The sequence below is a fragment of the Rhagoletis pomonella genome, unplaced genomic scaffold, assembly GCF_013731165.1.
Source record: "Rhagoletis pomonella isolate Grant_MI unplaced genomic scaffold, Rhpom_1.0 Rhpom_scaffold_00005, whole genome shotgun sequence".
Lineage (NCBI taxonomy): Eukaryota > Metazoa > Arthropoda > Insecta > Diptera > Tephritidae > Rhagoletis > Rhagoletis pomonella.
In genome coordinates, this window is record NW_023458559.1 from 56,598,653 (window position 1) to 56,621,008 (window position 22,356).

General features: G+C 35.5%; 2 protein-coding genes across 3 annotated transcripts in view; one reads left to right on the forward strand and one right to left on the reverse strand.

Annotated features, from left to right (window-relative positions):
- The first annotated feature begins 286 nt into the window (after nucleotides 1-286).
- On the forward strand, nucleotides 287-3,256 carry LOC118739293 (phosphate carrier protein, mitochondrial-like). Of its 2 annotated transcripts, none has more exons than XM_036470539.1 (4): nucleotides 287-394; nucleotides 674-1,091; nucleotides 1,769-2,109; nucleotides 2,179-3,256. In XM_036470539.1, exons 2-4 carry the CDS (start codon nucleotides 720-722, stop codon nucleotides 2,525-2,527), a joined length of 1,062 nt encoding a protein of 353 aa, XP_036326432.1. In that variant the 5' UTR covers nucleotides 287-394; nucleotides 674-719; the 3' UTR covers nucleotides 2,528-3,256. The 2 variants fall into 2 exon arrangements, with proteins under 2 accessions (XP_036326432.1, XP_036326433.1); XM_036470540.1 differs by lacking the exon at nucleotides 287-394 and adding an exon at nucleotides 576-592.
- Nucleotides 3,257-7,313: 4,057 nt separating this feature from the next.
- Nucleotides 7,314-22,356, reverse strand: part of LOC118739292 (protein phosphatase 1 regulatory subunit 3B-like) — a 337,433-nt gene continuing 322,390 nt past the window's right edge. Inside the window, exons 6-10 of the mRNA XM_036470538.1 lie at nucleotides 10,006-10,209; nucleotides 9,754-9,928; nucleotides 9,540-9,677; nucleotides 9,290-9,471; nucleotides 7,314-9,191 (exon numbers count right to left, since the gene is read on the reverse strand). Coding sequence (XP_036326431.1) covers nucleotides 9,158-9,191; nucleotides 9,290-9,471; nucleotides 9,540-9,677; nucleotides 9,754-9,928; nucleotides 10,006-10,209 — 733 coding nt within the window. The 3' untranslated portion in view covers nucleotides 7,314-9,157. The remainder of the gene's footprint in view (nucleotides 9,192-9,289; nucleotides 9,472-9,539; nucleotides 9,678-9,753; nucleotides 9,929-10,005; nucleotides 10,210-22,356) is intronic.

Here is a 22,356-nt window from a genome sequence, read left to right on the forward strand (position 1 = left end):
TATTTCTCGTTGTTCGCTTTGTGTTGCCGCAGTATTCGCCACAATATAACAGAATTGCAAAGTCCCAAACCGGTTCAACGCCTTCTACATAATAACCGGTTCATGGCTAGCGCGTTTTAACAAAGAACGTAAATCTACCTTCCGTAATTTCGGTACCTACGTAATTTACCTTCTTTGATGAATACACGGAAAAAAAGAAAAACATTAATTAATGATTAATTTTTTGCAACAAATATTTTAACAACTCTGGCTAAATAAACAGCTGATTTGTAGCGAGTGATTCGCAACCCTGTGTGGTTATCAACGAGCTGCTAGTTGGCGTTCAACTGACAGTTGTGAAGTGGATACTTTTTTCTTAACTGTCTTTCTCGTGCCCGAGGTTGGTGCTGACTTTGTAAGTGCATTTTATTTTTATTTTATTGCTATTTAATTATTCCAAAAATCCATTTATTGGTCAAAATCTTACCGAGAACTGTATTTTTGTAAAACACAAACATTCAAAAAGGGGGAGTTAGCTGCATAAGTGGGGCAAGTCTAAAAGATCATGTGCTAATTATTCGTTATGTAACCTCAACCGAAAAATTACAAATCGGTATATGAGGCATAACTTCGGCAACGACATATGACCTTGTGCAGAATTTCTTCTAAACTACTCTTTCTATTTTCATTCCAGTTTTTAAAGGAAATCACCGAAACAGGGAAAAGTAACATAATCCACAATGTTCTCGTCACTGTATGAAGCTGCCAAAAACTCCCCATTCCGGACGCCATTTTCCAAAGTCCAATGCGACAGCACCGGTAAGTCGGGCCCTGTGTCCGGACGCCAGATTCAGGCAGCTTCAACTCCTACTGGTGATTCGTGCGAATTCGGCAGCAACAAATACTATGCCCTCTGCGGTGTCGGCGGTATCCTGTCCTGCGGTACTACGCACACCTTCGTCGTACCGTTGGATTTGGTGAAGTGCCGACTCCAAGTTGATCCCAAAAAGTACAAGAACTTGATCAATGGCTTTAAGCTTACTGTGGCTGAAGAAGGCGCACGTGGTCTGGCTAAGGGCTGGGCTCCAACATTCATCGGCTACTCGGCACAGGTGAGTGAGTGGGCGATGTAAATTAGTGTTAGGTGCATGATTGGCATAAGTACAACGCACACTGGAATGGGAGTTGGAAACAAGCAAAACCAAATAATGTGCCTCAAGTATTTTTGCTGATGGTACCATTCGTTGTTTATTGAAGCGTGGAAGTCAGAATATACACAAACGAAAAGTATGGCGTCGAGGTTACACAATCCATTTTCATTATTGGTTTATTGATTTTTAATGCTAAAACGATTAGAACTTATTTCGTGCCCCCAAATTAGGCCTCAATCAAGTATTTATAGTTTTTATTTCCTTCTTCTGCTTATCACCCACGCATTTTGGTGATTAATTTTTATGCTAATCAGTTTTTGTTTTAACAAAATAGTTCCTCGCTTATCAGCGTCTGCTTTCTGCGGTAGTGTATTTAAGAAACGCGGCGTCATCAATTTAAATTGTTATCATGTGAGAATTGTTTGTGTAAACCATTTCTATCATATACAAAGTGGTACCCAAGTTAAATATTTGCTGTTTATTTTTAATTGTTAATTTTTTTATTATATAACTTTATTTTTGAATAAGTATCTAGTAAAATTTGTTTTAAAGCAACACGTATTTGCTAGTTTTTTTTTAGTTTTAATTTGAATACAAGATTATTTACAAACGTGTATCCACATTTGTTTACTACTTAGGGACTGTGCAAGTTCGGCTTGTACGAAGTCTTCAAAGTGTACTACGCCAATCTGTTGGGAGAAGAGAATGCCTACTTGTACCGTACTTGGTTGTACTTGGCAGCATCTGCATCAGCTGAATTCTTCGCTGATATTGCATTGTCTCCTATGGAAGCCGCCAAGGTCAAGATCCAAACCACCCCGGGCTTTGCTAACACTTTGCGTCAGGCTTTGCCTAAGATGATCAAGGATGAAGGTATTGGTGCTTTCTACAAGGGTCTGGTGCCATTGTGGATGCGTCAAATCCCATACACCATGATGAAGTTCGCTTGCTTCGAGCGCACTGTTGAATTGTTGTACAAGTAAGTCAATTTCCACTTTACTAAATTAGCATTATGATAACTACCTATTTCTTACTAAATTCTATTTAGGCACGTTGTACCAAAACCACGTGTCGAATGCACCAAGGGTGAACAGCTTATTGTGACATTCGCTGCTGGTTACATTGCTGGTGTCTTCTGTGCCATCGTCTCCCATCCAGCTGATGTGGTCGTTTCGAAACTGAACCAAGCCAAGGGCTCATCTGCAATCCAAGTGGCTAAATCGCTTGGCTTCATGGGTTTGTGGAACGGTCTCACGCCACGTATCATTATGATTGGTACACTCACTGCCCTGCAATGGTTCATCTACGATGGCGTCAAGGTTGCCTTGGCTCTGCCTCGTCCACCACCAGCAGAGATGCCAGCTTCCCTCAAGGCAAAACTCGAGGGTCAACAGTAAAATAAAAAAATGTTAGATTTAATTCAACTCATCAGCAATTACTAATACGACTCTAAATTAAATAAGTTCAGCCAACGATATTAGAGCGTGCGACGTCAAGTCGTCACAACTAAAATAGTTAAGACGCAAAAAGTATAAAACAACTACCACAGCAGTACGATTGAAAGCAGAAATTATACACGTACATACATATATTGACTCGGGCCTAACGTATCGACACATTTAAAGGGGACTATATCAGTACAACTAAAGGTTTTTGCAACAAGCAGAAAACTTTACTGTTAACTCCAATACTCAACGCATTTACAGCATTGTAATTCTGTCATTCCGGTGGATACTGTAAATGTGCCACACTTTAAGCTTTGCATTTCTATTTATAAACCGTTTTAACTAACTAAAATTAAAATCTAATTTCAATGTACATTCTGTATTTCTATATTTCTTAACTTTTAACTTTTTAAACTTGTACAGCATTGTTTAACGTATTTAAGCTAAAATCCTATGTATGTGCTGTGCGCTTAAGGCAATAAAATGAAATTGAATACATTTTTGTTTGAAAGTCATAATGGTGTTATTGCTTATTGTAAGATCAGTACGCAGCATTAACTATCGAAAGTGTATTGTTTTAAACACATATGTATGTTATGTACTGTATTTTGTAATCCCCTCTAACAGCGTTGTTAACATTGTCCGAAGAAAAACATAGTAAAATATACAAAACTAAAAATACCTTGGTGGTTTTTCTTTGAGCGAAAACGGTTGCTTGGCGCTTCGATTTTTAAAGGATTAATTTAGTCGATGCGCGGTAGCATTTCACGTACAAAATGCCTCAAGAAGCATTCAAGGCATTATGGCCCGTATGCATAACAACTAAGGCATCCAATCCCGGACCATTTTGTGAATCCCGGGATTTCGGGATCTTAAATTGGTAATCCCGGGATGGCAGGATATTTCGGTATATTATTACCATTAATTAAAATATGCTAACAAACTAGTTTTGTGATCTTGCTTTAGTGCGAATACTAGAAACAAAAATAAATTGTGCTTTTAAGCAAAGAAATATAAATGTCTATACTTTATATCAGTTTAAAGAGCTAATTACAAACTGAATAAACTAAAAACTATGGAATTGAAATTCATTCATATTGCAATCGCAGCCATTTTTACAAAAAGTAAAAAATAATAGATAATTTTTACACTTACATACATAGAGTATTTATACATAAACAAATATGTGTAATAATATTAGTATGTAACAACATATATATTACAAGTCGGAAAAATTTCGTAAGAAAAAATTATGTCATGTGTCCGATTCGCCTAAAATTTTTATGGGTTCTATACATGAAATAAGACAACACGTATTCGAGGATTTTTTTTCTTCGGAGATATGATCTGTCAAAGTTCGAATTTTTTGTTGATTCGGACCATGGGCGTAGCCAGGTAGGGGCAGGGGGTGCTAGAGCCACCCCCTCCCTCCCCCCCTAACTTTCAAATTTTCCTTATATATATATAAAATAGTACCCTGAAATGCCAGCTTAATAGGGTTATTTGTAGGGTTGCATTTTATAATTATTTTATACCATTACAGTGTCTGAATTTCGTTTTATATTAATTGGGTCGTAAATTAAATTATGTCCCGGGATCCTGGGATACCGAGGGCTTAATCCCGGGATTTCGGCACTCACAAAATGGCTCGGGACTCGCGGGAATCCAGGGCGTGGACAATAATCGGCTTTTCGCTTCAGGCGCTAAACAGTTAAATAGTATATCAAGCAAATTGCATGGGCCTTCAACAAGTACTGCTAAAAGTCTTATAAGCAGGGAACGGATATTATGGTAGTTGCCTTCTTTCTGCTAAAGATAGAGTATACTCGATTAAGAATGTCCACGATTTAGCTTTTCTTGCTCTTTTTAAGATATTTGCCTTTTCTACCTTTAATTGGAAAGGGTAAGCAAAAAGCCTTATTCCTGATATTATGTAAGATATAGAGATGGCCTATCTACAATAGGAAAAATACCTTGGACCTGCTTAGCAGAGTTGTAGCAACCTTCTCGGGGAACTGGCCCATAGGCAAACACGCTGCAATGAGTGGTCTACCCCACAATATAGGTTTGGTGCGGCTTTCAACTAGACCATTTCCTTTGTGAATGTCCAGACCTTTCCATAATTAGACATAAAACATTAGGAAAACATCTGGTATCACAACTAACCGACCTATCAGGAGCTACCGTAAGCGAAATCGGTAGATTCATAAGGGAATCGAAATGTTTGGACATAGCAAAATAGAATGTGCATTGAAAAGATATCACCCCCGATAAGTGGTACAACAACGCGCTAATTGTGACCTGGACAGCGGCTAAGAAGCACTGCAACCTACCAACCAACGGCGTTCACAGTTCAGTCCACCATCGCCAACATCTCACGTATTTGTTTTTGAATACCGTTAGTTGAGGAGCAGCCAAGGCCTATGCAGTTGTAAGTTATCCGCTCCTCGTCGCTGCATACAAAGAAAGGCACACGAGTGTTTTGACGGCGCCGCTTCGGGAGCGTATTACTTCGCTGAGGTGTTTTTACGCGTATTTTTTTCGCAGTAAACTCTTGAGTTCGAGTCTTCTTTAGTACGCGCCGACGATATACATTTCGAATGACGATTTGCTAAACAAACAATAAAACTTAGTGTAATCTTTTTGTAAAAATTAGAATATCGCTTTATTTGCATTTTTTTCTTTTTTTATTAATAAATTGTTTACTGGCATTTTATTGCATTTTAGTACATATATAAATTTAAATTGTAACAAAAGTAAAATAATATTTTTTATGGCAACATATTCGACATTTTTACGCGCGTTTACATAAAATTAATATTTACAAAAATATATCCGTTTCACTTAATGTTACGCCGATACACTTATTCCCTAAGTTTATTACAAAAAAATGTTTATATAATATTTTTTTTTTAAAGCATACAATATCTATAGGTTTTTATAAAAATGTCGATGCAATAGTAAAAAATAAACTTGTAAGGTTTTAAAAAATCATAATAGTAATGTACATAGTATCATGTGATTAAAAATATTATTTATATATGGTGGATATGTATTAATGTCAGTTTATATAAAATAAAGTAAAATTACATACATAAAAAGTCCCATTGAGACAGCCTTGTGGTGACGCAATAGGTGCATAAGTCGAGTATATATATAAAAACGAATCACAAATAAAAGAATTTCAACATCAAACATCAAAAAAAGACAGTCTTCTCACACTCGAAATGGACTTGCAAGATTAAAAATATACGAATGAAAAGAGTCAACTGTTGCAAGTCAATGGTGCCGCGAATGACTTTTTAGTGACAAAATCAAATATAAAAACCAGGGACCGAAAATAATCGTTGAATATTTATTTGGTGAGTTTTATTTTTTTTTGGTCTAGAATAATCGTTAAATTGGGTTTTTATTTAAGTTTGTATCGTTTATTTTTTTCGAAAATTTTTAACCGTTATAATAAAGGCGGCATTTTTATGACCGATTTAAACCTTTTATGAACTAAAAAATTAAATATGAAAATAACAGTTATAATATGATCGAAAAAATAAAAATTAAAAAATAACAATTATTGTTGAACAAAAAAAATAAAAATTTTTAAAATAACGGTCAAAGTTGTTCGGTGAAATAGAAATCCAATTTTAACAGTTTAACCATGACTTTTTTATTTTAAAAAACCATAACCGTTCCGGCACCTGGCTAAAATGAGTAAAAAATCGTAAAAAAAACTTACGAGTACAAACCCACAAACAAAAACAAAAACGCATTTTCAAATCACACAAACTCCTAGCGTTTGCAGCTCTACACTATTTCACACATCTACAATAAATTTTCTGTTTTAAACTTAAAAGCTGTAGTAGTTGTTACATATTTTTTTTAATGTTTTTATAATAGTTTTAATTTTTTTTTTGCTTATGTTTTTATTTAGATTTAGTGAAATTATATATGTATGAATATGCATTAGTGTTGCTTTTAGTTTAAGAATCTTCATTCATTTGCAGCTCTTTTGCTTTATAGTTTCAAGTAGTTCCTGTAAGATTGTACTAACTTTCCCAATGCTAACGCTAAACTCACTACTATGGCTCTAAACGAGCTATTGTTGTCGCACAAAAGGAGCACACAGGCTCTTGACAGTCTTTTGTGTATATACATATTTATGTACACTTGTAGTCACGTAAAAGTTACCACGACTTTTTTAAGCATAGTTCATTCTGTAACAAAAGCTATACAAAAAAACTATGTAAATAAAAATTGCACACTTTCTAATTAAAGGTTTTACCAAAATTTCTGGAATGCGGTTTAATAGCCCATTTAATTTTAGTATAATAATGTGCAATTTTGAAGTGGCCTAAAATTCTCAGTGATTTTTGAAAAAAATTTTCCGATGATATTGTCTAGTTTTTTCCATATAACGAATGCTCGCATCCTTTTTATATGGAAAAAATTTGCAATATCGTATGAAAAAAATTCAAACTTGCACTTTATTATGCTAAAATTAAATCAAATGGTTGAAATTTGGATGAATTTTTTAGAATTTTGCGCAAAGTTTGACATCTTCCTTTATATAGTTTTTGTTACAATGTAACTATATAAGTTTTTTTTTTTAATTTACCAAACTCTATCTAATTAAAAACAGTCGTGGTAATGTTTACGCCGCCACAAGTGTATGTATGTATGAGTGTTGAGTTTGCTTTGCATTTCCTAAATGGTCTCGTAGTATGCTCGCTTTACCGCACTCTTTTTTGTTGTTTAGTATATGTTTCTTTCTCTAAGGGCCATTTTCACATTAGGGATATTACCGAAATTGAGCAAGTGCCCTGATTTTTGTGCAAATGAGCTGATTAGCTTAAAAAACAACATTGACAACATTCGTTGGTTTGAGCTAATCAGCTCTTTTGCCCGAGTGCCAGGTCACTTGCTTAATTTTGTCAATATACCTAGTGGAGTTCCCACTCAGATATGCGTGCACGTATGTTTGTGTGGCAGTTTACTTTAAATTTCCAATACAAAAATTTTAAGCTTACTACCGAATATGGGTATGAGTTAACAGTCCACTGTGAAATTGGCCCTAAGAATTTTGCGAGCAACTTCATTGTCAATAAACATTTGAAAGAAATTTCTTTGAAGTTGGCTAAGTTGAAAAACGCTGCCAATATCACGATTTAAAAGTCTGTTCAAACGATGCAAGGCGCAGGCAGCTAACCAAATAGTAACTGGTAATAAGGCTCTGTCTTTTGCGTAAACCGTTTGTGTTGTGAGAAATCAGCAATGCGCTCTGATAACATTAGGGGCGTTCATTGCTGACTTCTGAAACACAGTACAAGGTTGCTTGGCGGGCTCTGTTAAAAATATATCTAATAATGCCATATATGGCTTAGACATTCTACTATCACTGCTACGCCCGCCTGATGGAGCATGCTGATTCTCCGACACCTTTACTAGCTGGCCGTGTGAACTGAGACCAGCTCAACTTCACTTGACTTAGAGTATCTAATGCTGGCCAACCAGTCTCTGGCGGTAATCAACCGTAATCATGTAATAATTAACGCGCTATGCTAGCGGACTTTTTTTTTTCAAATTTAAATGCTATCTTTTTGTTTTAAACCATCTCGGTACTTTCTTCTGATTTGCTGTTATTTATTGTCTTCGGGCTGGTTGTTCAATGTCTAGTTAACACAAATCGGAGGTAGAAGCTCCGGTTAAAAACAACGACTGCTTTATCGATCACATGTTATTTGCATGATGTCGAAATCGTCGATAATAATGATTAACTGGGAGGTAATGATAACCAGACATTGAACGACCGGTCCTTACTCTTGGTTGTCCAATATCTATTTTACATTGTTTTTCGTTTTTCTGTTTGTAAGTTCAGTCAGGCAGAGTTAATATCACGTCCCATTATAGGCTCGAAAGCCCCTTAAATTGAGGCTTATAGATAGCACTTTCAAATTTTCAGAGGCCACTAAAATAGTTTTTTCAAACTTAAAGCTTTTTCCAAAGTGATCTCAAATATTGCACCAAAATAATTTTTCTTCCTTGCTCTTCTCATACATAATTTCCAAATCATTAGCTGCTTTAGTTATGGCGGTCCGTGGGTGCAATTTTTTTTCTATTTGGGAATCAATATTTTCTATCTCAAGCCTACCACTATCACTTTCACAAAATGTACGATATGTATTTGTTGTGGAAATTGCTTTTTTGAGTGCAGGCCACATAGTAGAAATTCTTAGATGATCGGTAATTGGGCTGCTGCTGCGCACAATTTTTTTAGTCCGCTATATACAGCACTAAGTACCACAATAAAATGTTGCTGCCTTGGGATATTCCTGCGTCAGCGTACTTTAAATACGGCCTCGTCCTGCCAGTTCTTTTTTTTTGTAATATTGTAATTTTGCAATTCTAAATTTTTTTTAACTTTTATAGTTGATGCTGTGACTTTTTTTTACTTGTTCTATATTGGCATTTTGTAACATTCTTGTTTGTAGGAGGGTTGATTGGTTGCGCGCTCGCTTTGGCACGAAACCCATATCACTAACGCGACTCGGGTATTCGTAGTCCTTATTTTTTGCTTCTAATAATCCTTCACCAATATTTCTCCTCGTTCCGTTTTTGTTGCCTGTTTAATTTGAGGAAATTTTCCTTGTTTAGCTTCACTGTTTATTCAAGTTCAATTCACCAACAGCTTGACTGTCTTGTAATAGCAATGACATTTACCAGTAGGGTCCCGACTCCTGACTCCACTTATTCGGGGTTTGGTGCTCTTTGGAGTTGGCTAAAGCCTCCGAGAGCGCTGACATCACATGGCCTCGGCAGGAATTGCGTGAGGAATTCTTGTCATATGGCGAAAGAGCATTGTAGTAGAAGGGCGAACGCTTCGTTATAGTATAGTTCTTGGCCTGCGGCGGAGAAGAAGATAGAGTTGGTTAATAAAGCACTTAGCGCTTATAGGTTAAGTGTGTCTTACCCCATTATTGTCCCAGTATTCTTGATCGTTGGCACGATAACAAATGCAGAATTCCAAGCGTTTCGAGGATGGTGGCAATGTGATTTTGAAGGAGAATGTATCGAATACGACATGAGCAAAGGTTGCTGGGCCGTAGGCCTGTAGAAGAAATTTTTCAAAGAGTTTAATTAGTTCCCGTCCGCTAAGTTAAGACTAAGAAAATATTCGAACTTACCCGTGCAAAAGTGCAGAATATATCCTGTTGACTCTTCCAGTCATCCCATGTGACGCGCACGACCACTTCCTTTTCGAAGGAGACATTTTTCACCTTTACTGTGCCCACAACAATCGACTCTTCATCCTTGACGATCACATTTTCAAGTGAGACAAAGTCGCGATCGATTTTCTGTCTGTAAGGGAAGATGAAAAAAATTTGGTAATAATTTAAGTTTAGATATATGTACCACTAGACCTTTACTCAACTAACCTGAATGATAGATAATCTGATGCTGGTTGCTTGAAGTCAACGGTCCACTGATCGGCGGGATGTGGACTAACTAAACCCTGTGTGATTTGCTCCAAGAATTTCGTGCTCCACAAAGGCGGTACATTCGAGGGTTCTGACATGACGCGGACTTCCGTCAACGGTTGACCCTCATCGTCTGCAAAGATAACACGTTTGCGGCAACGGCTGCAAAGAGAGCAAGAAAATATTGCTTTATTTTTATGTATCATATTTTTTCGGGTAAAAATGGGCTTAGTTTAGTAGCTCAGCGGCTATTTTTAATGATTTTATTTACTCATAGTCATAAAGTTTACATACATAAAGTTTACATACATACATACATATATGTATGTATCCAGAAAGTGTCACATAATTTTCAATGAACGTAAATGCATTTTTTAGGTTTACAATTTAGCGTTTAAGAAACGCCACGATCACCCCATTAACAAATCACCAGACCAAGCCATCATCAAAACGTCAGACCCCGCCTTGTTGACAAAAAAAGTTCAGCCAAAATAGAACACCAAATCATTTGAACGTTTTATTGCCAATAAATAATTGAGCCAAAAATTGTTGACGCCACAGAATTCTTAATAGAGCTTAGCATGTGAGTCCCGAAGTTCTGCTTGCATACATGCAATAATGTATGTATATGTACGAGCACATGTTGTAATATCGATGGAGGTGTTTTTAAGGTTTTCTAGAACGGATAATTGGTATTTTTGCCTTAACCTAACAGCTGGTCTATTCGAAATTAAGTTGCGATAGTATTTTTTATTTACTTTCAAAGGTCTAAGTACGAAGCGCATACCATTGCTATTTGAACAGATGTGGCATTTGCGCCATTTTGACGCTAATTACGTTGAGTTAGGAAGGTGGGAGAAAATATTGTTGACGGGTAGGGTGATCACGATTGACCCACAAAAAAATAAAAAAGAACAGTTCTTTGTTTGGTTTTAATGCTTTTTAAAGGTCGATGCAAGAAAAAATTAGTGTGCAAGTGCGTTTAGACGTATGTACATTCGGGTGCCCCGCCAAAAAAAGTTGCGGTTTTTGCACCGGAATTATAAAATTTATTATAGTTTGAGACTTCCGCAAAAATATTTGGACAAAAAACTTGAGATTAATGTATGTACGTTAGCTGGACAGAATTGAAAATACCTCCATCAAGCTCATTATTTTGATCCTGTTCTAAAATTTTTTAAACATTTCCATGCAGAACATTTAAGCTTAAACTCTTCTATCATCTAAGGTGATTGTTTGGTAAAAATAATTTTAGAAACTAATTTTGTTTATAAAAAAAACTTGAGTTTTGGAGGTATTTTTTAATCGGTAAATCTAAATATTTTTCCGAAATATTTTGGCAGAAGCCTTAATATATAATACATTTTACAATTCCTATGACAAAATCGTAATTTATATTTTTTTTGTATGGGGAGTGATGCACCCTAATGTTATTAATATGTATGCACTAATAATGTTAATACCGGGATTCCTGGCAAATAATCCCGGTCATTTTGACCCTTCCTCAAAAAACCCCGCAAAAAGCAAATTCGGAAGGTCGTTAGAGGACTGATATATTCTAGAAAGATATTCTTCCGAAAATTTTATTGGGAGTCTTCTCAGGCAAAAACTTCATGCCACCAACGTAAAATATAAAATCAACAAAAAAAAATTGGTTTATTTACAAAAAATTTAAAATTGAGTTTGGCTGTTATTCCACCTTGGCATAGAAGTGTTTGCCTGAGAAGACCCTTAGTAAAATTTTCCGAAGAATATTTTTCTAGAATATATGAACCCTCTAACAATCTTCCAGATGTGGGGTTAGTGGGGTTTCTTAAAGTAAGGGTCTATACGACCCTTTCGGGCGGCAGCTAATGGGTTAAAATGTTCTACGAAAATACTTCCCTGAAATTTTACTATATATCTCTTAATCTTTAATTTCGCTCAGATGTTTATTTTACCCATTTTTCCATTTCTTTGAAAATTACTAAGGCGGGAACATGAAAATTTTTGTTGGCCATAAAATCAAAATACGAGCCAACTTTTGCAAATCCATCGAGTGTTTTATTAATGTTGCTACACAACATTTTTATTTTTATTTTTATTTTTATGAGAAGCTATTTTTCATGGCAGAATACACTCGCAGGTTTGTCATTGCCTACCGAGGGACGACCGCTGTTAAGAAAAAAGCTTTTTTCTAAATTTGTTTGCGATGTTGCTTTTACCAGGGTTTGAACCCAGGTCCTGCTGAGTGAAAGCGCGCACTACTTACCAATACACCACAACGGCCGCCTTACACCACAGCGGCATGTTTTCAGAAAATATTAGCAAAGTCCGGGCTGGTTTGAATTTTCATAAAATTGTCGAACAGTGTTATTGAAACAATTAACATCTAAAATTGAGCCTCAAATATTTCCGGAGATGTTCGATTTTCGATGCCACTGAATTTGTCAAAATAAATATCTACTTCAATTCAATCAAATAAAATGCCGCTTAATTCAGTAAAATCGGGCGAAATAACAATTAAAAAAAATAGAAAAAATATACTTTGACTATCATTAATAAATTAAGCTCAACTACACAAACACCGCAGTTAATTATCTTGCGCTTTATATTCAATTTTTATTCGTATGCAAATCGTTTGTTCATTAGCGGGCTTACCTATGCTTTAAAATTAGCTTAGTTTTTTTTTTTGAACCTAGTCTTGAAACGAGCTAGTGACACAGTGGCAAAGATAATATAGCGGCGCCTGGAATATACATATACACATACTTACATAATATGTACATACGTATGTGTAAACAGAGCTTGTTAGACAGTTTTTCATTAAATATCGCCTTCTAAATTGGCTTATGATAATTTTAGTTTTTATCGACAAAAACCTTTAGACGCCATGTCAAAAATGGTAATGCATTTTGCGTATACGCGGTATTGAACGCCACGAGAGGATATGTATATAACAAGTAATTTTTAGCAAAAAAAAACCGTCTTCAACCCTCATATACAAAAAAAAAAAATATATATATATATATATATCTCATAATCTACTGATCGGATCTTAACCAGATTAGTATGGGACCACCTCTGAGATACTACCTTTCCGCTACAAAAAGACGTTGACGTGGTCCAAAGTTATGCGGTAACATAACATAAAAAAAAAAATAAATAAAACATAAAAATATTCCGACGAACTGATAACCTCCTCCTTTTTTTGGAAGTCGGTTAAAAATTACAAAACTTCGAGATTAAAATAGACGTAAAAGCAAAAACTGATTTAAAAGTTTGCAAACATTTTTTTTTTAAGTATGAATTATTGAACTCTGAACAAAATTATGGTAAGCTCTAAATGAACAATAAATTTACATTAAATAAAAATTGTTTAACGTAACTTTATTTAGAGATTGTAAAAAAAATTTGCAAAGTTAAAAAATTCATATCTTAAAAAACAATGCAAATTTCAAGATAATTTACGATCAGTGTGAGGTGTTTTATAAAAAAAGCAAATTTTCCAACAATGTTTATAAGTTGTGCTTTTACGATTTTTCTAATTTTGAAATTCTCTAAATTTTATTATTTTTCGAATTACAAGAAATAAACTTGTAAAATCCCGGAAACTTTAAAATTCATTGTATGATAAAAGAAAAGTTCCTACCGAAATTCATCTAAATCAAAAATGGCAGATACCAACAATTGGTCGATTTGACGTGGACTTACCCGTATATTCACTTTAAATAAATACCAGTGATATTTTCATTTCGGCAAATTTGTACCCTTCCTCTTCGATCGCTTTTTGTAGCCGATCGCCAACATACATACTGCACACAAACTCATCGCTGTGGTAGGTAGCAGACCATTGTGGCTGTGACTCTGGCTAATTTTAGAAACTTTAATGTTTATATTTTATGTACGCATGTCTGAGAAAATGATGTTTATTTGCGTTCTTTATTGATACCATAACTTGTTTGACATTCATTGCTATTCTTTGGTTTTGTCCAGATTTCGGGATATTTTTGAGACTTTACAGCTACATTTATTTACGCAAGTTCGATATACATACATACATAATGAATTTGATATCGCTTATAGTTTCCATGAAAGGTAATCTATGCAGACCAAAATATTTAAAAATCACTTCAATTGGAATTTCATTTACACCCCTTGCCCGAAAACTTTTATTTTTGGCTCTCTTGCGAATACAAATGCCTATCAGCGATTGACTCCGAACCACTTGTAGTTCGTAAAAAAGTACTTTTTAAGTTGCTTTTAAAGTAGTTCCATTTCCGACAGGGTATGTAGGCATAGGCATTTTCAACTTCCCCCCCAAATCTCATTTACACCTTACATCACCGGCAGTCAGTCTGTCAGAGTCAATCGATCAGTCGTTCGGTCGGTTAAAGCCCGATTATGGCAACTTAACTTAACTTAACGGAACGTAGAACTAAGAGAATCAAAATGAAACAGATTTCGGCGTGGCATTAAGATATATGTTATAGTGACCCGATCTTTGTTATTTTCACTGTTAATATTCTGTTAATAATGAGTGAAAACGGTGAGAATTTTCATGTTCCCAGCTGCACAAATGGAGAAGTTATGGCAAAAAATCTCATATCTGAACAATCAGTTGTATGGAGGCTATAGGTTATAGCGACCCGATTTTCGCCATTTTTACTGAAAGTATTCTTTTGATAATGAGTGACAACAGTTCAAAAGTTCATGTTACTAGCTACTTAAATGGAGGAGTTATAACGAAAAATCTTATATCTGAACAATCAGTAATACGGAAGCTATAGGTTATAGTGACCCGATCTTTGTAATTTTCCCTCTAAGTTCTCTGTTAATAATGGGTGAAAGTATTGCAAAATTTCATGTTCTTAGCTGCATAAATGGAGAAGTTATAACGAAAAATCTCATATCTAAACAATCAGTTGTATGGGAGCTATATGTTATAGTGGTCCGATTCTTCCGGCTCCGACAAATGATCAATACATTATAAAAATACACCCACCTACCAAATTTCATTCGGATATCTCGAAAACTGAGAGACTAGATTGCATACAAACAGACGGACAGACAGACAGACAGACGGACATGGCTAAATCGACTCAGCTCGATCATTTCAGTATACATTTTAATGAGTCTATCTCTTCTTATTCTGGTACTTACAAACATCGGACCAAAGTTATAATACCATTTCATGCTCATGAAAGGTATAAATATAGTGCTATATACATATATCCGATTTACAAAAAATTACAATATAGACCTTATTTCAAGGGATGAAACCGATTCAAAATAACGTTCCGGTTTGGGTTTCGGTTTTGCCAAGTGTTTCGGTTTCGGTTTTGGTTTCGTTCTTCAAAATTTATTTCGGTTTTGGTTTCGGTTTCGTTCCGGATTCGGTTTTTCACAGAAATTTTGTTGATATTATTTAAATCACAATGTCTTAAACGTTGAGGAAAGAAAATCGAAAATTACAGTTCACTGATAATATCAACACTAGGTTCTTTCCCTGACAATCCGGACCGGATTTGGTAATTAGAGAATAAGAGAAACATTTTCTTTCAAAAATGGAACAAAGTTCAGAAGTACGGAAACGTAAAAACCCACATTTCGTGCCCACAAGTCGAGAAACAGCTGATTCATGTTGTTCTTGTTTTTGTCACTTATACCATGTTCTGACCGACATCGAAAACATGTTTTCGTTGCTAAAACTGGTTTTCGACCTAAAACATGTGTTTTCGTCCATATAAAATCTATTAAACGAAAACCAGTTTTCGCTGAAAACTACTTGAAAACTCACTTTCCACTCATTCCAATCGGTGTCTTCACTAGTTTTTTTCGATTATTTATCGAAGTGGAAGTCATATTTTATCATCTTTAATACGCCGTTTCGGATTTATTGATAATTGCCTGGCCAAAGCAAAATAAGAATGAAAGTTAAAGGTTGTAAATGAAAAGATAATGAAGGAAAAATGTTTTGGTTGTCGGTCAGAACATGGTATTAAATGCAAACACTTGGAAATTGAATTTTGGTTTCCCAAATTTGATTTTAAGTACATAGATTGAAAATACATCAACAGGCCATTCACTTTTCCTTAAAAGCACCAAGTAAATGCAGGCAACATGTAAACACAATACAGCTGATATGCACTTTGACACTTTATCCATTTTTACTCGGAGAAAATTTCGGGCTGTTTCAGGCAGGAAGTAGAATACACTTACGATCGAATACGCTCGAATTTTCGCTCTCTATTACCCATTTTGTTGAGTACAGGCATGATTTCTGGGCTATTTTGGGCACACGCGGGATCTCGCATTGCGTACGGGAAAGTAACTACTTAAATATAATTAATCGATTATCGATTAACAACAACAAAGTCATCAGCAGATTTTTGCGAAAAGTTACCTTGCCATACTTATTTACTACTTAACAAGAATTTTAGCAAAATGTTGCTGATTTTGGTTAAATAAATCATTTATTTCAAAGAAATTTTTATTTATTATTTTTGTAAATTTCTGGAAACCGATTGAAACCTGTGATTGAAATGGTTTCGGTATCGTTCCTTTTCAGGTCAAGATAACGGTTACGGTTTCGGTTTCGGTTTTGAAAAACGAAACGGTTTTAAACGGTTACGGTTTCGGTTTGGGTTTCGGTTTCATTCCTTGCCTTATTTCATTGTTGAGTATAAAAACTACTTTGTCAAAATATCAATACCAAGGCTTGTTCTTTTCGTAAATTTTAGCATCTCCGCCGTCATTATCATCCCATTTTGCAGTACATTTTTTATTTCTCTGTACATAAATTTAAAGGAATTATGTCCGCTATACATCTACGTAAACGTTATATATATATATATATATACTGCAAAAATCCAGCTGATGGTATTGGTGGCAAGATCTTCCGTAAAGTAGATTTCGGTCATGTTTTTTTTTTTAATTCTTTAAGTGGCTTCACCTGACCTCCAGACATGGTTTGCAATTATTTCTCCACCGAGTTCAATGAATTACTCTGTGAATATTCCTACCGTATTCGCAAAAACAAAGCCAGCCAGTTGTGAAAGAAGGAGAAATTATCTATCCTGTAAAAATTATCTATCCTTTGTGTGGAAAAAGCAGCACAATCACGAAAACTGTTCTGAACTCTCTTCATTTCACATTTTGATACCAAATCGTTGCACAAGAAACCCTAGTCGGTTGTGCCTTGTTTCTGGAGTATTCTCATGCCAAATCGTCAGAAACCTCATTCTCCCCCACAGCTGCCTTTTATTTTTTACAGTCTTTAACAATCCTAGATTTGATCATCCTTTAGGAGAGGCCCGTATGGCAGCCTGGATATTTAAAAATATAGCGGAAAATCCGTCATTTAACCATTTTTCATAATATAATTTGGTGTATGTTAAGATTCAATTTGAAATGCCATACCCCATCTGCCTATTAAAATTGTTAGTTACAGAAACCAAATTCAAAAAGATCAGCACCCGATTAGTCTTTCATCCCTGAACCATATTTGCTTCAATATCTGTACGTGTCTATGGATCAAGGACGAGAGACTTGTTTGTTCGGTCTTCGCGATCTGGGATCTTCTTGGTCATGGAATCGAAAAGTCCGCGTTAAGTTTCGGCTGTTCAATTATAAGGAACACCCATTTCATAGAATTTTTAAGAGAGCCGTAAGTTACGTTAAGTTGTCATAATCAGACCATTAGCCTGCTAGATGCTGCATGCGTGCGTGCATTAATGCGAATTAAATTCGATGCGCGAAAGAAATGTGAAGAAATAGCAGAAATGCACACCAACAGATGTGCAGTTGCGTTATTAGTCGCAGCGACAAGTGTTAGCGAATCGAATGAACGATCAGAGACCGGATCGAACGATGGATGGAAGGATCGATCGGTCGCTGGCCGGCGCTGAGAGGGGCCATATACATACATAACATGTTGGTACTTACATATGTGTTAAAACAAGTATACTCGCATACAATGGAATGTCAACTGATTTTGTTCGTTGGTCGCTGGGCTCTGGGCCCTGCACTGTGAGCTGTAAGCCCTGCGCTGAGCCGCTTAAGTGGCGAAGACAAGTTGTATTGATTTTTATTTATAAATATTGCGCAGTATGTGTGTTGTTTCGTCTTTTTTACTTTTATTGTTGCGGTTTTGCAGTCTAGCATCGCTTTTCTACCACGCTGGCGTTTTTTATTTTCAATGATCACACAGCCAACGCATGTTAAACGTTCGATACGCGGCTGCTGGTGGGTGCCTGGGTGTAGAGATATAGATAATTCCATATGTACATCAGGGTGGTCCTTAAAAACCCAAATGAACGTTTTTTATCAGTCTCACCCCCTCAGTCGGTAATACTACGTTCATAGATATCACATATAAATTTTGGCACCGATGGCATACCGTGAAGGCGTGTCGGACAGGGGGCAAAGTTCAGATTCCTCTATAGAGACTCAAAAATTTAAAATACATTTTTTTTTCTTCTAATAACTAAAATCGATACATATATATACACATATACATTTTGGTCCCGATTGGATGGTTAAGGCGTATCAAAAAGGGGTCAGGGTCTATGGAGACTCAAAGAATTAAAAATATTTTTTTTTCCAAAATTTGCGCTACTAAAGTCGAAGGTATGACATATAAATTTTGGTCCCGAATGGAGTCGGTTAAGACGTCTTCATATGGTAATCTGAACCTAGAGTAGTATCGATTTTGGGTATTAAATGAAAAAACACAATAGTTTTAATTTTTTGAGTATCCATAAGGGAATCTAAATTTTGCCCCCTTGGCGTGTCGCAACGCCTTAATCGCCTCCGATCGGGACGTAAATGTATGCATATGTGACATCTTCAACTATAGTAGCATCGAAGAAGGAAATCTGATGTAAAAATTTGATTCCTACATTTAAGGACCACCCTAATGCACATACATACATATATACGTAGTACATATATGTATGTACATTTGTATGAAGTTATCTGTTTGGTAATGTTGGTGCATGCAGTTATCGCCAAGGCAGAAGAACAGCATAGTACATAAAATGGTTTGGGAAGCAACACCACTTTAACATCAAATTAAACAATTCACACGCAACAGGTTTATATTCCTTCTCACTTAACTTGATTGGGAAAATCAGCGGTGTCTTCTTCACGATCGGCAACCAAAGCGGTCAATGATTCGATCGACACGATAGCCCACGCGTTCAGCAAATATACATTTGTATGGCGTCAGTGATAAGCTTTACCGGCATTCGCTTGCTGATTTCTCCAGAAATTGGGGTTACTTGCTAAATATTTGTGCAAATTTATATGACTGGTTTATGTTCGTTTTATTATTATTGTTTTTAGTTTAACTGTGTGAAAATTCAGTTGCCTTTTGCTTCCACAATTAGCTGCGGTCGCTCACAAAAGCAGTCATTTATTTTTGCCAAACTTCCGCACCGCCTGCGCCGAAGCGGGTTTACAACTTGTAAGCCCGTTTTACTTTGGTTTGTAATTAAAAAAAAAGAGTTGCAGCGGCAATATGCAACATACGCGCATGCGCGCTTTATTGCGAAGCCGGTTTTGTTGCTATAACTCTGTGTGCGCTGCTAGCCTTTTAGGGAATTTTGGTTGATTTTCGTTGTTTTATTTTATTGTCATTTGAGTGCCCGAAAAGTCGTTATCGCCAACCTAAAATATGCACCGAATGTTTAAAAAGTTTTGCAATTACTTTTATGGAGTTTGCCTCGAAATAAATGCAACTAAATAACGCGCTGCATTTTTTTAGCTGTTGAGCAACTTTTTTATTTCTGTTTCGAAATAGTTTCAAGACAGGCTTTGCATCAATAAACAGGTGAGTTCAAACAAAATGCCAGCTTTTGTGTAACAAATCGGAAAAATATGTGCTGAAGGAAGGCTAATAATAAAAAAATGCGAGCTAATAAAAATTATTATTTAATTTCAATTGGATACTTAGAAATTGAAATTTTTCCACTATATGGGCGCCTTGAAAACATTATAACGCGACTTTATTTCAATTTGTAATTTTCCGAAAATACAAATTTTAGTACTGCCCATTTTCGGTCACAAGTTTTAAGCATTTATTTTTAGACAATAGCGGGCTTTTAACCGATCCATTAGGAGTGCATGCCCCAAGCGCGATGGTAAATATGAAACAAGTTAATTGCCTTTTTCCTGCTGATAATTTTGGCAAAAGCAATGCGGCGGGCTTTTAGTGCCATTTAGAAAGCAATAATTTCTTGCTTTTATAATTTTCAACCTGTGAGTCAGTGTCGAAAAACAAAAATAGAATTTCTCTGCTAAAAGCAGAATCTGTTTACTACCACCATGGGGTTTCTTGTTATTAACTTTTTTATAACCTTTTAAATGGGTCATCTAATTACATCCTTTGCCTCTTGCAACAGCTGGAGTTCCCTCACTTACTTGTTGTTCATCGAAAATACAGTGTAATAAATTATTTAAAAGTTCGAAGTGAAATATTTTGATGTGACTCTAAAAATAAACTTATAATAATAAACTTATATACAAATTTCAAAAAAATTATGCGTGGGCGCATTCAAAATTTGCTAAAAAGCGGAGACTTACCGAAATCTGTGTCTGTTGTAAAAACGGCAAATACAAACAAATTTAAGAAAGCAATGTTTTCAAAATAATTAGAAGACGCTATTTTATTAGCTTTTTATGTACAGTAGGTGTACATCAGTGTATGAATGCATGTGCATTTGGGTGGTCCCAAAATACACAGGGAAGTCACATTTTCAGAATTTTCTTGCTACTACCACCCAGAATTAGAGCAAATGGAAAATAGGAAGACCCGTATTTTCTATTTTTAAATCGGTTAATATTTCAATAGGGCTTTGAGCTTTTCCATATATGTATGTATGTATGTATTTTAGATGGGGAAAATAAGATTGTTGTACAAGTAAATAAAATCGTGTTAAAAACAAATATTTTTTGATCGAGTGGAAATATATACCTCCAGGAATCTTTCAAACAGAATTAGCTCTACAATTTTACTAACTATTTTTCCAAAACGTGCGTGATGCGGTTCAATAAAAGAGTTAGTAGTATAAAAAGAAATGTTGGACCTAATGTACTTAATTATATGTATAAAGTGGCCATTGCTTCTTTTAAAAACCATTATTATCTACAATCAAAGTGAAATTATTTTTTATGGACACTATGTAAAAACAAATTTACTTAAATATATGTACATATGAAGTCTATTTTCTCTTCCGCTAAGTACCTTTTTTTATCACAGCGCACGGCAGTGCGCGTGAGCGACGAAAGCAGCCACAGTAGCTACATTATAGCTAGAACTCAAAGAGAACTAACTTTTCGTCTATGTTGCTATTCGTTGGACATTACTTACAGCATTTAATGTGTGCTGCGTATTTCAATTTAATTTTAGTTTAGCTATTTATTTTCATCAAACGTCGCACCGCCATTGCAGTGTATTTTTGGGTGACACGCAGTTGACGATGCCAGACGGCTGGCGGGCGCACGATTAGTTCACGTGATTCACCCATCTTTATGTGCTTGCCAGAGAGTGGGGAGAAGAGACAATGTAATGTTGTGAGCATATGGAAGTAATTATGTACATACATATATCTATGCATATACGACGATATATTTATACAGGTATGTACGTATGTGATCAAAATAATGTTTAGAGATTTCTTATTTATTTTTATGTGCTTAAATTGTTGCTTTTTGTCTTAATTACAGTTGAGCGTTTGTTATAAAATAAACATATTTTATTTGTTGCGTAAGGTAGAATAGTTTTTATGGTGGTTCAAGTTCTACCACTAAGATGGTAAGGGTGGTTCAAAAAGACAGGAAAATCAACTTTCTGGAATTATGAAAAAATGGAAAATATGGCGATAAAAGCATTACTCGTTTAGATTTGCTTAAATTTTTACAATCAAGGGTTTAAGGATTACGAATCTAAAATCAGACGAGATTCTTACTAAAATGTTACTCATACGCCTGGAACGTACGCTCGATTTTAACTTATTCCACGATAAATGACAGATCCAATACGGATCCGCCATTTGAATTTTCTAAATCTGATTTCAGATTCTTAATCACCAACCCCCTAAACCTGCGTAAAAAACGTTTCAGGCGAGTCGGATCGAACTTGATTTTTTCACCGCCATATTGGCTCCGCCATTTTTAAATTTTCCAACCTGATCTCCAATCGTAATAAGCGGCGCCAAAAACCCCAGAGGAAAATGCTTCAAGCGTATCGGATCGACTTTAATTTTTTAACCGCCATATTGGATTCGCCTTTATGAATATTTAAAATCATGCTCTAGTCACGTAACC